Source organism: Elgaria multicarinata, chromosome 4 (assembly GCF_023053635.1).
Source record: "Elgaria multicarinata webbii isolate HBS135686 ecotype San Diego chromosome 4, rElgMul1.1.pri, whole genome shotgun sequence".
NCBI lineage: Eukaryota > Metazoa > Chordata > Lepidosauria > Squamata > Anguidae > Elgaria > Elgaria multicarinata.
In genome coordinates this window covers 26,277,789-26,294,665 of record NC_086174.1, presented here as the reverse complement: position 1 = coordinate 26,294,665, position 16,877 = coordinate 26,277,789, and the positions used below count along the sequence as shown (strand labels likewise).

The window sequence follows — 16,877 nt, the reverse complement described above, 5'->3', positions numbered from 1 at the left end:
TCATCTTTAGGGGTCTTCTCCAGGAGCCTCTACCAAGTGGGTACCAGGAAAAGGATGTTTTCTACAGTGGCACCCCGGTTATGGAATGAGCTTCCATAAAGCTTTGCCTGGTGCCTATGTTGTGCTCTTGATGTTTTTATTTTCCTTAGCATTTCAGTTTTTAGCTCTTGTTCTAAATCTTCTATTCCATTTTAAATCTCTGCACTGCTGCTACATTTTATTCTGGATGCACTTTTATACAGCAGTTTTAAACCATTATATTTTATATCATATTTCATATTTTAATTTTTGTGAACGATCCACTAAAACAATAGTCACAGCAAAACATCACAGAAGCATCATGCAGCTGAATCAAACAAATATGACTGCAATCCTATACCCTTACTTAGGAGTAAGTTTTACTGAATTCCATAGTACTTACTTCTGAGTAGACTTGCATAGGATTGCATTGTGCAACTCTAAAAGGCCATCAGAAACAACCAGGTCTTGACCAACCTCTTGAAGACCAGAAAGAGCATGTCTGACAACGCTTCCGTGAGAGACCCCCAATTAACATTTTTAACCGAATAAAATATTATTCACACAGCAAAGTACCAAAATTCAGAGAATACGCTTTAGAGGAAATGTAAGTTACTGAAGAACCTTGTGCCTGGTTACGTATCGTGCCCCCTTTTCCCGTAAAATGAAATCTTAAAACTCTAATTTGAGCTAAACTTTTAACCCAATTGAAGGAGAATTCGCATCAGTCTAGCAGCAGCGACACCTGTGCGATAGCAGCCTGGTGGGTGCACACTGAGCTCGTGGAGGCGGTTCGTGCTTGAGAGCGGGGGAAACCGCGCGGCGAGCTCCCGTTAACTTTTACGAAGCTGCTTCAATCACTTGTGGCCAAAGTACTACAACTCCCGTGATGCTCCTGTCGCAGAGCGAGGCGTTGTTTCTATGGAGACCGGGAGCAGGCCAAGGCCTAAAGACCATAGTGCCGTTTTCGAGGGACCTGAGAAGCGATGCCCGGGCCCAGGTAAAGGGGGTGCGCGCAGGCGTGCGTGATGATGTGGGTTTCTCCCAGGTTTGTTCTTTTCCTCCCGGTTGCGTCCACGTTGGGCCCATCCTGGGGCTTCTCCCGCTCAGGTGGGAGAGGGTGAATATTCACTCATCCCAAGGCTTTTACTTCCCTCAAATTCTTCCTTTTGCTTTGCTTCCGCCTCGTGGGTGACCATAAGTGGCAGGTTGTGAGGGACGCTCAGCAAGCATCGTGCCTTGAGGGAAAGGGCGGGCGAAATTCTCCTGACCCTCCAGTCAGACCAGTTCCCTTCACTGCACCACCACGAGAAAGGGCAATGGGGTGGGGAGAGGCGGCGTATAAGCGCCGGCTCTCTCGCTGGGCAACGCGGTGGGGAGGATTGAGGGCCGCCCAGAGAAAGGGAGCGCACGCCACCTCTGCTATTTCCTTACCCTCACCCCCTGGGCAATGGAGAAGGGGAGAGGATTGGGTCCACTGGGCCCAGTTCCCCACCCAGGAGACAGAGAGACACGTCTCCCTCCAGCAAACCCAGTCGTCTCTATTTGACCCTGTAAACAGAGGAGCAGCAAGCAGAGGCGGTCTTGCTCGCTCAGTCCCCACTGGTCCCCGCCGCGTCTCCCGACTGGCAGAGGCTGCTGGAGGGAGGGAGCATGCAAGGAAAGGGGTCAGAAACAGGTGGAGTGGTGCCTCTTCCCATCTACTTGCCGATTCCTTCCTGCTGCAGAATTGTGCGAAGTATATTCTTATGACATCACTGTGCTGAGTAAATGTACCTAGGCAGGGGGGAATGAGATTGTGGTGGCAGCCCCCCCCTCCCCGACCCTCCAATCTGTATGTATTGAATTTAACCTCTGCAAATAGATAAGTGCCTAGACTCCATACAAGACATTCCGTTAGGGGAATGGGTGTAGGGTCCCCTTCTCAGGTGTGTTCACTCAGTATGGTTATGTTGTGAGGAGAAAAAGAAATAACAAATGCACATACATTCCACCTTGGTATACGTTTACCTAGAATTCTGTTGAACTATGCATAGGATTGCAGCTGTGTATGTTTACTGAAAAGTAAGTTCTGCTGAGTTTGATGGGAAACACAGGAAGCTACTTTATACTCAGAGCTCCATCCAAGGAGCATTTTATTGCACGCTTATTGCTGGGCACTCACAGAGACCATCAGAGCCTGCTTCAGTTGCGCACACCCCACAGGGCTAACGGTCATCACGATCCTGTGGGGAAGAAGAAGGAGCTGTTGGTCTGGCCATCCATTGGGAGATGAGAGGTGGGACAGGACCTTCCCACCAGCCTGAACAGTCTCCTTGATTTCTTTTTCTTTTCTCCCTCTTCCTTCCCCATCCCCTTTTCCTTGTGTTTCATGTCTTTTTTAGAATGTAAGCCTGAGGGCAGGGACTGTCTTCTTTACTGATCAATTGCAACCCACTACGGGAGCCTTTTTGGCTGAGGTGCGAGACAAAAATACTCTAAATAAATAAATATTATCAATGGTACCTTCTCAAACTGAGGGGAGGTGAAGAGTGGGGTACCGCAGGGCTCAGTCCTGGGCCCAGTGCTCTTCAACATTTTTATTAATGACTTGGATGAGGAGGTGCAGGGAATGCTTAGTAAACTTGCAGATGACCCAGAATTGGGTGGGATAGCTAATACCCTGGAAGACAGAAACAAACTTCAAAGTGATCTTGATAGGCTGGAGCGCCGGGCTGAAAACAACAGAATAAAATTTAATAGGGATAAATGCCAAGTTCTGCATCTAGGAAAAAGAAATCAAATGCACAGTTACAAGATGGGGGATACTTGGCTCAGCAGCAGAAGTGAGAAGGATCTTGGAATTGTTGTAGATCACAAGCGGAATATAAGCCAACAGTATGATGCGGCTGTAAAAAAAGCAAATGCTATTTTGGGCTGCATTAATAGGAGTACAGCTTCCAAATCGCATGAGATACTAGTTCCCCTCTATTCGGCACTGGTTAGGCCTCATCTTGAGTATTGTGTCCAATTCTGGGCACCACACTTAAAGAAGGATGCAGACAAGCTGGAGGGGGTTTAGAGTAGGGCAACCAGAATGATCAGGGGTCTGGAAACAAAGCCCTATGAGGAGAGACCTGGGCATGTTTAGCCTTGAGAAGAGAAGACTGAGGGGAGACATGATAGCATTCTTCAATTACTTGAAAGGTTGTCACACAGAGGAGGGCCGGGATCTCTTCTCGATCATCCCAGACTGCATGACATGGAATAATGGGCTCAAGTTACAGGAAACCAGATTCTGGCTGGACATTCTGACTGTTATAGCAGTATGACAATGGAACCAATTACCTAGGCAGGTAATGGGCTCTCCCGCACTAGAGACATTCAAGATGTTGCTGGACAGCTACCTGTACGATGTGCTTTAAGGTGGATTCTTGCATTGAGCAGGGGGTTGGACTTGATAGCCTTCTAACTCAACTATTCTATTATTTTGTTGAAAATCAGATTCCAAGTTCCAGTTTATGATGAAACTAACAGAGTTAGCAAGACACATTTCTCAGCTTCATTGGCTTATTGTGAGGATAAAGGAAAAGTAACCACTGGTTCCATGTAGGTTGGGTTGGTGGGCGGGCGGAGGGGGGATCTTTTAATGTGGGAAAGAAATGGAAGTAAGTGCTAGTCTAGACACACTTTAGATTTAAGCTTCACAAATTCAAGCATCTATCTAGAGGCTCACATTGCTATTCTAATTTTACTTAATGACCATATTTGCAATCAGGAGTAAAATATTCAGATTTCTATGATGCAGCCACACTTGGAATACTATGTACAGTTCTGATCATCGCACCTAAAAAACAATATCATAGAGTTAAAAAAAAATGCAGAAAAGGGCAACTTAAATTTTTAAGGGGTTTCCTGTGCTGAAAGGTTACACCATCTGGATCTGTTTAGCTTAGAAAAGAGGCAAATAAGTGGAGACATGATAGAAGGGTACAAAATTATGCATGGTGTGGAGAAAGTGGATAGGGATACATTTTTCTCCCTCTCTCATAATACTAGAACCCAAAATCATGCCATGAAGCTGATTGGTGGGAGATTTATTTATTTATTTTATTTATTTTATTACATTTATATACCGCCCCCCAGCCGAAGCTCTCTGGGCGGTTTACAACAATTAAAAATAGTAGACATTAAAAGTATACAAAAAATTTAAAAAACAGTATAAAAACAACAACAGTATTCATTTAAAACAACAATTCTGGGGTCCATTAAAACAAACTTAACGTTATTAAATGCTGTTAAAATGCCTGGGAGAAGAGAAAGGTCTTGACCTGGCGCCGAAAAGATAACAACGTTGGCGCCAGGCGAGCCTTATCAGGAAGGTCATTCCACAGTTGGGGGCAACCACTGAGAAGGCCCTCTCCCTTGTTGCCATCCTCCGAGCTTCCCTCGGAGTAGGCACTCGGAGGAGGACCTTAGATGTTGAGCGCAGTGTACGGGTAGGTTCATGTCGGGAGAGGCGTTCCATCAGGTATTGTGGTCCCAAGCCATGTAGGGCTTTATAGGTTAAAACCAGCACCTTGAATTGGGCTCGGAAACATATAGGCAGCCAATGCAAGCAGGCCAGAATTGGTGTTATATGCTCAAATCTTCCTGTTCCAGCTATCAATCTGGATAGCTGGAACATTTTGCACAAGCTGCAGTTTCCGGACCGTCTTCAAAGGCTGCCCCATGTAGAGGGCGTTGCAGTAATCTAATTTGGAAGTTACCAAAGTATGGACAACTGAAGCTAGGTTATCCCTGTCCAGATAGGGGCGTAGCTGGGCCACCAACCGAAGTTGGTAGAAGGCACTCCGTGCCACCGAGGCCACCTGTGCCTCAAGTGACAAAGATGGTTCTAGGAGAACCCCCAAGCTACGAACCTGCTCCTTCAGGGGGAGTGCAACCCCATCCAGAACCGGTTGAACACCCCCCATCCGATCAGAGGAACCACCCACCAGCAGCATCTCAGTCTTGTCTGGATTGAGTTTCAGTTTATTAGCCCTCATCCAGTCCATTGTCGCAGCCAAGCACCGGTTCAGCACATCCACAGCCACACCTGATGAAGTTGAAAAGGAGCAGTAGAGCTGCGTGTCATCAGCGTACTGATGACAGCGCACTCCAAAACTCCGGATGACCGCACCCAACGGTTTCAACGGATTCAAGACGGTTAAAAGGAAATACTTCACAGAACGCATAATTAAATATGGAATTCACTACTACAAGATTTAGTGATGGTAACCAATTTGGATGGTTTAAAAGGAGATTGGACAAATTCATGGGGAAGGTTATTGATGGTTACAAGTCTTAATGGGCATATTCTACCTCCAGTATCAAAGGCAGTATTCCTATGTACATCAGCTGGTGGGGAACATGGACAGGAGGGTGCTGTTGCACTGATGTCTAGCTTGTGGGTTTTCCACAGGCAGCTGCTTGGCCACTGAGTGATTAGAATGTTGGACTAGATGGACCTTGGTCTGAACTAGCATGGTTCTTATGTTCTTATGAATATATTTGCTTATAACTGATGAAAACATATATTCTTAGTAAAGAAGTTCATGCAAGTATCTAGAATTCATTAGCCTGCACACAAGACTCTTCTGCTATTTCTGCCATACCATGCCATCACAACACCGATTGGTTTTAATGTAGGAAGAATGTAAGATGATACATTGTGCAGGAGCGTATTAACTAGAAATATTGGAAGATTATTTTGCATTAGTACATGCTTACTTTGTTTTCTCTGTTAGTGACACCTTATGGGATATTGCTAAAGCGGAAGTAGAGAAAAGAGAAAATCATGAAGGCGACAGAGATGGACTGGAATGTTGGGAACGATCATTATTCTTTGTAGGAAATAAAAATGGGGTAACAATGTTCCATTTTTGAATTAAATGCATTTTGTTTAAAGTGTGTAATTGAAATGTTGTTGTAACTAGAAGAAATCTTCCTACTTTGCATGGGTGTAGACGTTTGATGTTTATATGCACAATATCCATAGTATTACATCAAACAGCCAAACCTAAAATCAGGTATTTTCTAGCTTCAGTGACTGGTGTATAATTTCATTTTTCAAAATTCACTGGACAAAAATAGATTCGCTATGTTTAAGTGACTAGATGATAGGAATGGACATATTCAATTATACCTCAGTATGGGTAGATACTGTCAGGTTTCAAGTAAGTAAGTACTGCTGATTTAAAAGGAACTCACTATTTAAGTAAGTGTACCCAGGATGAGAATAACCAGCATTATTTGAAAAAGAAAAAGGACCAACTGAAGACGTAGGCAGTTATTTAATTTTCTCTTTACAGAAATTGTAATAATTAATGCTTAGGACAGTTTTTAACAATAAGCTATCTTACCCAGCACCTGAATGTTCCTTCATAATGGTATTAAATTGTATATTATGTTTATGTATATTTCATGCATTCTTTTTGTTTCCGTCTCATTAGTTCAAAGTAGTTCCAGTAGAAGGAAATCATTTGATTAACCTGTTATTTGCAATTACCAATGATTTCCCAGGCAAATACAGTTGCCGAAACTGATTGCTACTGTGATGCCTGTATTTTAAGTGCCCTGTTGCTATTACTACATTTGTCATTTCCAATAATTTGTAATAATAATAATAGCAGTGTAGCTACACTCTGATAGAAGTTGGCAGTTAACTTTCCTGTAATCAGATGACATATAATTGCTTAAGTTTGTAATTTTCCAATAATTTATTAGGAATGATTAGAAGAATATATTACAGCACGTAGAATGATACAATATTTATGCTTTAATGACATTACACTAGTGTTCTTTGTTGTTTTTAATTTCTAGGGAAAGACTACTATTATACTAAGATGCCTTGACAGGTATGTGTTTAAGTTTTGAGAAGTATTTCATATTTTCAGAGTACTCAAAATTCTAAATATCATCAACAATATATTTGTAGGAATGTAGCATAGCAGAGTGCCTTCAAACAGTGAAAATATAGTCCTCAAAACATATGTGCAAAAGCATATCTGGTACATTATTATCAACATAGTCTCTTTACGTATGTGCCGACTGGCATTCTGACTAGAGTGATCAGAAATGTGGGTATCCTGAAAAAAATCCAGTGCAATTTAGGTTAATTTGCATAGGGTCATTTGCATAGGAAAATGTTCAGTTTGCATCAGAAATTTTCTGATTCCCCAGAGAGAACTAATTTAGCATGTTCATTTTACTTGTATTTAGTAAACAACAAAGCTGCAAAAAGTATCCCATGTTAATTTTTCCCCAGTTCACCACAAGTATTTGATCTGAAATATTTGAGGGGAAAAGTTAAGCATACTTAATATGATATTAATATTAATTATATAGAAATTTTCATTATAATTTTTAAAAAATTAAGTAGTATATACTTCCCTTTAAATTATTTAAATTTTAAGAAAAAGCAAAGGTAGTGAAAATTGTTGACAAACTAATTAATTTTAGCAACCCAAAGAACTGTGAGTAATATGCTGACAGCCACTTATCTATTTTAAGCGACTTCAACTTTCTTCCACCGAGTTTGTTTGGACTCCTTTGGTTTCGTTGTCACTACCTATTAGTTCCATTTCACACTGAAATATATGTATTTCAGTAACATATGTGTGTATTCTCACATAGAGGCTAGGGATAATCACCTGAAATCACTAATTGCAACTTTGAAACTGCCATGTTTTTCTAATATTGTGTTTGGAATTGGTATATATTCAGTTTTACTAATGAACTTATGAAATGGAAAATTTTCAGTGCAAAAATAATTTTCACTGCGAGCAGTGTTTCAAACCTGTGATCCAGAACCCTTGCAGCTCACAATTCAGTGTGCTGGTCTGGGCCTATAGAGTCTTAACCCATTCTATGCTCTTACATTTGCACACAAGTGAAAACTCACATTGAGCTCCTCTTTTCCCAACTGCCCTGAATCTCATCTTTTCTAATCATATACAGAGAGCGAGAGAGGAAAATGGCAAGTCCTCTGGAATCTGCCATATAAAATATAGCATGTTGATACCCTCAAAGACCCACTATAATAAATTTGCTAGGCACCTTGAAGACAAAATCGCAGGTCTTCGTAGCAACCAGTGTTGAGACAGGTCCTGCTGAGATGTCCAATGCATCAATTTACCCAATTTTGTGGGGTCGATTTCTGTTCATGAGGCTTGACGATGTGGAGAAAAATTGCAAGTGATGCGGGCGGCCATGTCCCCCCTCCCCCACTGACCCTTGCCCATTGTGGCTTATTACATCTACCTGGGGAGGTTTGACTGAATGTGTCCAAGTGACGAAATGGTGTCAGCTACCTTTAAAGAAGTGATTGTGACCACTTGTGGAAAAGCCCTCCATGGATCCAGAAGTCTATGATAACTACTGCCTGGCTACAAATAGCCCCTTTTGGGGCAAGATGCTTGAGGGTGTGGTGGCAGCACAGCTGAAAAGGCTCTTGGAGGATACAGAGTACCTGGGCCCATTTCAGTCTGGATTTAGGCCTAGGTTTGGGATGGAATTGGCCCTGGTCACATTGTTGGATAAGAGGGACAGGGTGAGGTACAAGCCTGTTTTTTCTCCTTGACCTCTCACTGGCTTTTAATACCACTAATCACGGTATTCTCTTGGACTGGCTCTGTAAGCTTGGATTAAAGGGCACTGTATTGCAGTAGTTCCATTCTTACCTGCGGGATCAATTCCAGAAAAGTGGCATTGGGGAGCTTGTTTCTCAGCTCCCCTGGCAATTTTGCTGTAGGGTGCCAAAGGTTACAGTCCTGTTACCAATGTTTTTCAAATCTATATGAAGCTGTTAGATGCAGCCTTTAGAGATTTGGGGCAAGGTGGCATCAATATGCAGATGACTCCCAGCTCAATTTCCATGTTACACCTGAGTCGATTGTGGCAATGCATAACCTGGAGCAGTGCTTGGTGGGCCAGATGAGGGCTAACAAACTGAAATTGAATCTGTCCTGGATGGGGTTGCGCTCCCCCTACAGGGACAGGTATTTAGTCTGGGGGTGCTCTTGCATTCATCTCTATACTTGGGACCGAAGTGGCCTTGGTGGCAAAGAGCTCCTATTACCAGCTTAGGCTGGTACCATAGCTATGACCATTCCTGGACAGGGATAGCCTGGCTGCAGTGTTCCATGTACTGGACTATTGTAAAGTGCTTATGTGGTTTGGAAACTGCCATTTGTGCAGAATGCAGTGCTTAAATCGCTTCTTACTGTACACATATATATCCTGTGCTAAAAGCTCTGTGCTGGCTGTCAGTTAGCTACCAAGCCATGTTCAGGGTGTTATTTCTGGTTTATAAAACCCTAAAAAACTCAGGAACTGGTTATCTGAGGGACCACCTTCTTCTGTATAGGCCACCTTGTTCTTTACTTTCTGAAGGTGAGGGCTTGTTGACCATATCGTGAAGCACGTTTGGCTGTGGTACAGAAGAGGGCCTTCTCAATTGTGGCATCCACCATGTGGAATGATATCCCCTTTGAGATCAGGGCCGTTTCTACACATGCCTTTTTCCCCAGGATCGTCCCGGGATCATCCCTGTGCATCCAAATGACACACAGCGGATCCCGGGAGCAGGCAGGGAAAATCCCTCCATTTTCCTAGAATAATCCTTAGGTGTAGAAAGGGCCCAGAAGTGTGGAGTGTTTCCACTTACAACTGAAGACACACTTGTTTGCCCAAGCATTTCCCTGACTGCTTGTATTGTAAAGCCACCCTCTAGTTATTTAATTGAGGTTTTATTGTTTTTATCATAGTTTTATTGTTTTAATGATTGATTTATTGTATTTTATTATGATTTTTTTTATTCTAAACTGCTTTGGGATATTTTTTTTTAAAAAAAACACCATGAAAAGCGCTAAGGAACTTTTTTGAAATAAATAAATGAAGGTGGAAATTTTTTTATCGTTCTCATCGTTACATCATAAGGCAGCCTCTAACTTTTCTTGCTTCACAAGTAATCCTTTTCTCCATACTGTATTTACAAGAGGTACGGAGAAAAGGAGATCTATGAGGTGTGAAAGGTCAGAGGCTGCTTTAGATGTAGTAATAGGAATGAAAATAATCTGCTGTGGATGTCAGATTTCAGAGGAGGAATTGGTATGATAAACAACCTCCATACAGAGAGGCATTCATAGTGGCTAAATTATGAGCTTCCTTTTCTTAAAAACTTTTGGTATCTGATAACCGTTATTGCAATATATCAGTGATGGAGGTAATGTAGTGAGTGGTAGTTTATCATGAGACTTTATATCAGTCTTCCCCTTCCTGTTACCTTCCAGGCTTGTTGGACTATAATTTCCAACTCAAACAGCCAGCGTGGCTGCCATAAGGCACCTGGTTGGAGGAGGCTGCTTTCTATGTTAGTAAATTTGTATGTGCTTTTTTAAAAATGTAAAATGTTGGTAAGTGCCCTGCATCCTGTACTTGCCTACCCAGAACTAGCCCCATTGAGTTCACTGAGAATTTCTCCCAGGTAAATGAGTGTAGAATTGCAGCATTTGTAAAACTAGCTAAAAAAGCAGATAAATGCCTAAATAATAAAAGCCCACCACCTGGTCTTCGTAAATATGTAGGCATTAAAAAAAAAAAACCTCCAGAAATTGGTTTAATTTCCAGAGTCTGTTCTTATTATATGCAAGTAAATAATTTCCCATTCTTCTCTGCATTTAATACTTGGGGAGAGCATCCTATGGCCCCTAGACAGAGTTGGGGTGGGGGCCATAGGATACTTCAGATTCCTAGATCTGAGCCTGGAGACAGCACTCGGACCCAGGAGTTTGAGCTCCCCAGCCCTTCCCCCTCACAGCCAGCACAGAGAGAACCACAGTGGCAGCTTCTATGAAGTCGCAAAAGCAAGCTTGGAGAGATGGGAAAGGGGGGCAGTTCAGTTAGGGCAGAGGAGGAAACTAGGACAGCTGGCTTACAAAGAATCCTCCAGTTGCCCCAGCCTCCTTCCCTCCTGCTCTGCAGAACTTCAGCTACACAGGGGAAATTGCCCATCTAGAGAAAATGCAGGGCGAGAGGAGGGCGGAGGCAGTGATTGCCTCCATGCTCATCACGCCCGGCAAAGGCTGCCCATCATCCTCCAAGTTCGGAGGCTGTCGTGTGTGGATAGGATTGTGCCTTGGTTATTATTCTTTTTTCAGATTTCCCACCCTTTGAATACCCATATATAAAAAGGTTAACTTCCCATAACCATAAGTGGTTTACCCTTTTATCTTGCTGAGATCTTTATTCTTACTATTTTATTAATTAATGTTATTTATGGTCCACCTTTCCACTAAAGAAAGTGCTCAAGGTAGCGAAATGCTACTTAATTAAAATATAACACATTGAAACACATCAGTTAAAAATAAATAAAAAATAAACAGCACCCACCAGTTGAAAAAACTCAGTTCAGCAAACAAAACATCAGGCAAAACCTGCCTGAATAATAATATCTTTTCCTGCCAATAGAAGGACATTAACAATAGAGCTAGCCTTGCCTCCCTTGACAGGGAGTTCGAGAACTTGGGAACAGCCACTAAAAAGGCCTTCTTGAACTACTGCCAAATGTGCTTCTGATGGTGATAGGAAAGTAAGAAAGGTGTAACCCATTAAGTTCAGGAGGTTTCACTTCTTTACAATTTTGCCATTTCATGCAAACTCAGTCCAATAAACTTTCATTAGGAACAGCCTTTATTGTCTAGTTTTCCCCTCTTTTCTGAGTGTGAATGTTTTGTGTGTGAATACATTGTGTTGATAAAAGTGCAAAAGAAATTTTATTCCAAATAATTTCAATAGAATTTGACGGATTGGTGTGTGGGGGTGTCTGAATTTTTTAGGGATGAAATTCCGAAACCAACATTGGCTTTGGAGTATACTTTTGGAAGAAGAGCAAAGGGGCACAATACAGTAAGTATGTTGACAAGCTAAAGTATGATCTGTCCCTTGTGGATCATTAGTGCTTTTAGAATCAAAACATGGTGCAGAGTGACGGAGAGGTTGTGTCTTGTGTTGCGAGATACATCACAGCACTAATCAGTAGGGTCCCCTTCCCAAATATATTTTCTCTTCACTAGCTGAGACAGATTTATTCCTGAAGAGAGTCCCACCCAATTTACATACAATGGCTTTTAGCCCAACTCTCAATGATGCTGTCTAACCCCTTGACCTCTCACATGGGGCATTCTATCCACCAGCCTCCAGGTCCTCCTCACACCAGGAGGGCAGCAGAATTGACTCCTCTAATCCTTCCTTTTGGCACAAAAGTTGGTGGGATTGAGGCAGTCTCAATTTCAGTATGGTCCCCCAAGGAAAGCCAACCCCCTTTACCTCTTATGTCAGCTTGATAAAATCAGCCACACACCCTTAGGAAGCAGCTGCAAGCCTCTAAATACTGTAGCCTGTTGTTCTTCTCACTGGGAAGTCAGATCTTCTTGCTGGGCTAGTTGACTGATGGATTGGCTTTGTCTCTCTTCATCTGATCCTGACACTGGTTACAAGCTGAAGAAGGCATTAGGATGGGAGGAATTAATGTTAATTCCATTCTCTCTACCTCCTGATGTTCCAGTTCCAGTTGCATGCTTCTCTACTCTTACATAGGTTCCAACGAGAGGCCTGGCAATCATAGGTGGTAAAAAGACCCACACTCCCTTCTTTGGTGTGGAAATTTGAAGGGGAGTGGGCAGTAGTTGCATGTAGAGACAAACATATCAGAGACCTCTGACCAGTAGTAGCTTCCTGTTATGTTCCTACCACTTTCTATTAACAATAACCCATCGCTTGAAAAACTGATTGGGTTGTCATGCACAAGTGAACACATTGCCTGCATCACGCACATCTCTCCCACTTTACATATACAAGCCATGACTGGCTTCTTTGTACGTTGTTGAGTGTGACATAAGAACACAGACCGCAGGGTTGTTTGGGGGCTAAACAACACAGCTGTTAACCCTACAACAAACCTTGGGTTATCCGCTGGATTGTTTAGCCACTAAACAACCCAGAGGTATGGGTTCACATGTCATGCTCCATAACCTACGAAGTGGAAGAGGCAGGTGTGCTGCAGACAGCACACCTGCTCATGCACAACAACCCACTGTTTTTTAGCCAGGTCAGTGTTTAGGGACTTGTGTCTCCCATTCATATTTTATCTGGTGTACCTGTATTTCCACATAAACAGTGAAGTAGTTCTTAGAACACTGCCTGAAGCTTCACGTGAAAATCCAATTTCTAGTCAACAAAGCCCACCGCTGGCATGTTTGTAATCACTCATATGACTGCCAACCTTCTCTGATGAGTTGTTATCTAGCTTCTGACCCAATAAATCATACTGGCAACATGTCTATATGTGTACTGAAAATGTTGATGGTGCATCAAAATTTTGTATCACTAATGTGCAGAAACTTTTTTTCAGCCTAAAGACATTGCTAATTTTTGGGAACTAGGTGGTGGAACTTCACTGTTGGACCTGATTCCCATACCAATAACTACAGCTAATATAAGGTAACAAATGAAAAACTTGGTAATTTCAACATTATTCTCCTTTTTCATTGCCTTTATGAGGAAGGTCTTTAAACGTAAACTTACTAGTTTTGAAATATTTGTCAGTTTTTCTCAGAGACAGTCATTTGCATTCAACTCTATGAAAGTTGTGGCCTGCAGATTATTTTTTCCTACACAGGTGGAATCTGGCATTGAGTAGTCAATGCAGGTGCCACTGGCAAACAATAATCCATCCTACCTTAACCTGACCCAGTTTTTAAGTTCCACTGTACATTATTGAGGCTGCAGTCTATAAAGTCGATAATATAAAGCCACTTTCTTCTGAATAGATATGTGTAGGACTGCACTGCTAATTGCTTATTAAAATTTAGACCCCTTACATCCATAGAAGAAAATGTGGGTTGAATAAGGCTTATATAAAGAAAAATACTTGCCTCTGAAAGCAACATGGTTTAACAAAAATGCTGCAGCCATCAATCCATGGGTGGGGAACCTGTGACCTTCCACGTGGTCAGGGATTATGTAAATTGTAGTCCAGATACCTTTCCTCTTTTCTCCACTGAACATTTTGTAATTACAATGGCTGCTTCGGAAAGGACTGTACCCTGGCCCTATGTACTCAGCGTGCTTACAACTTGAGGGAAATGTTAAATTAATTTGAGTATGAATAATTTTGGGAAGAAGTTAAAATGATTTTCATGTGAAAGAGTAGAGTAGGTATCTATTTTTTAGGGCTTCTAATCAACAAAAATGGAAATTGCCTTTGGGATATTCGTATGGACTGAACCTTTTGGACTAAAATATTTAGTCCAAAAGGTTGGGCAGCATTGCAAAGTTTCGTGCAAGTAGGGCTCCCATTTCCTCTAGTGTGAAAACTCTAAGGGACTGATTCAAACTGGTTTGTTCCTCATAAATAAAAGTGGCACCTCAAATATTGTCCTATTTCATACAAATTACTGGGGGCTGTTTATACATTCTAAAAGCCCCACGGTGGCTGCATGGTGGCGCTGCATCGGTTATATTATGCAGCAGCCCCCTCACAGCCAACGTGGGGCTTTCCCATGAAACTGCGTATTAAAAAAGTCAGGCACTTACCCCAACTTTTTATGCTGGAGTGAGATGACCACAGCGCTTCTGCCTTCTGACCTTGCTCTGGCGTTGAGGCGGAGGTGTTCCCAGGCAGATGGTGTCCCCTGATTGGTTGCTGGAAGCCAAGGCAGTGGGCAAGCCCAGTGAGCTGAATGGCTTCCGGAAAACTGCACTGCCTCCTGCATTGGGATTACCCACTGCCACCCCACAGAAGCAAAAGTGTGGTGTTTTCCCAAAAGCGGCAGGGAAGGCTGCGGATGGGCCCACCTATGCACTAATCTATCATTTGGCACTATGTGAACAGACAAAAGCAAGCCTCAGTCTTGTACGATCCCCCCCCCCTCCCCATTCTCTGTTATGGCTATGAGATGGAGATCAGAACCATCTGCTCCTGTTTTAAACTAACCAGAACTTATTATTACAATCGAAGTGGGAGAAACTCTAGTTAATTTAAATGATGCTTTGTTAAAACAAGCCAGAATCAATATTTTATGATCCTAGCTGGTTTACAAACCGTAGGTTGTTTATCCATGTTACTGATTAGATTCATACCTCCATTTGCCAAACCCACGATAACCAGATTTATATATCCAGCTAATAAGATAGTATGGCAATAAAATTCAGTAGCCTTTAAGTCATTTTAAGGACAGGAATCTATTGCTTCTATATTAAAGTAATATTTTGTTTTGCTTGGCTATTTGGGGTGGGGGAGTTGTTTTGCTCTGTCATTGCTATTGTATGAGATACATAATGTGTATAGAATATCTTATGTGCCTTTAAACAATTAAGATTTCTTTTCATCTTTCTGTTCTTTTTATAGGACATTTGCTGTCGTTCTTGTTTTGGATCTTTCAAAACCAAATGAAATTTGGACAACCATAGACAGTCTTCTGCAAGTCACTAGGAAGCATGTAGAAAGAGTTATAACAAAACTGGGACAAACCAATCCTAAAGCAACTACTGAAATTAAACAGAAAATGTGGAACAATTTGCCAAAAGATCATCCAGTAAGAACTGGTATTTTCTCCAGATGTCACAGACTCATATACAGTTAAAGATAACCATTTTGAAAATCATAAACAATACCTTTAGATTTTTATGCATGACTGAAAATCCATTTGATGTAAAAGAACTTGTTCAGTGGAAAATTATAGCAATTTAATGAAAATTCAGTAGGAGCAGAAACAAGGAAAGAAGGTTTCTTATATATTCTTGTTAGACATCTAATGCGATTGTTATGGCATGTTACAACAATCAAAAGAAACAGTTTTACAGAACCAGTTTGATATTGATTTTATAATCTCCTTTTGAAATGAAAGTGAAAACTAGAACATACAGAAGTTATACGGCAAATCCACTCAATGAAGCTGCAGATTTAAGGAAAGGGTGTAGTTACAACAGCCTTCAGCACGACTCTATACTTTGCATTTATTCAAGTGTCTATCACAAACGCAGTGCCTTTTGATAACGTGACAACTAATTAAATTATAAAATTTCAGGGATGTTAATATCAGCCCTTGAAATTCAATTGCTAATGTGCTCCCTTGAAGAAAGTAAAATAGATTGCCAAAGATGCAATTGAAAAGGCGCCTGGCATCATGCATTCATCTTGTACAAATGTTGTGCATATGCAGTGTCTAAACAACATATATAATATATTCTATAGTCACAAGCCAAGGATATAAAATAATACTATAAAGTAACTGTTAATATGAGAGAAAAATTATAATGTAGAAAAGAGCGTACTCTCTGTAGGCCACATCCCTCAACATTTGACAAGCATATCTTCCTGCGTCGTTTCACCTATTTCCTTGATGCCAACTTGCTTACAATCCTGGTTTTGAGGAGCCCCCAACACACACACACACCCTTTGCCTATTACAAAAGTTATGTGTGCATATGAAAAGGTGAAAGTGTCTTGGCTTGGCCAGAAATAAATCCCTCCTTCCACTGGAGCCTGCTCAATTTCTTCCATTACTGCTTCGATAGACACAGAACCTGCTGTTAACATTCATTGCAGTAACATCAGTTGGGTTTGTTTAGGGCAGGGTAAGAGAGAAGCTTCCTTCCCACCTCTGGTGAACCTAATCCTAGATGCCTTTGTATGTCTGTCTGTCTTAACTCAAGCATGTATAAGAAGCTCAAACTGCAGGGACTCACTCCTTAGCCTTGCCTCTTTCTGTAAGGGAAAGCTATTGGTATACCCAATGTATCTCCTCTAACCTCTGGTCATAACGAGCTCCTGGTAT

The 16,877-nt window shown here is 41.7% G+C and overlaps 1 protein-coding gene across 1 annotated transcript in view; it reads left to right on the top strand.

Moving 5' to 3' along the window:
- The first annotated feature begins 914 nt into the window (after positions 1–914).
- Positions 915–16,877, top strand: part of DYNC2LI1 (dynein cytoplasmic 2 light intermediate chain 1) — a 31,263-nt gene continuing 15,300 nt past the window's right edge. Inside the window, exons 1-6 of the mRNA XM_063123990.1 lie at positions 915–1,018; positions 5,787–5,904; positions 6,862–6,896; positions 11,877–11,946; positions 13,451–13,539; positions 15,449–15,635. Of these exons, the coding sequence (XP_062980060.1) occupies positions 1,005–1,018; positions 5,787–5,904; positions 6,862–6,896; positions 11,877–11,946; positions 13,451–13,539; positions 15,449–15,635 (513 nt within the window). The 5' untranslated portion in view covers positions 915–1,004. The remainder of the gene's footprint in view (positions 1,019–5,786; positions 5,905–6,861; positions 6,897–11,876; positions 11,947–13,450; positions 13,540–15,448; positions 15,636–16,877) is intronic.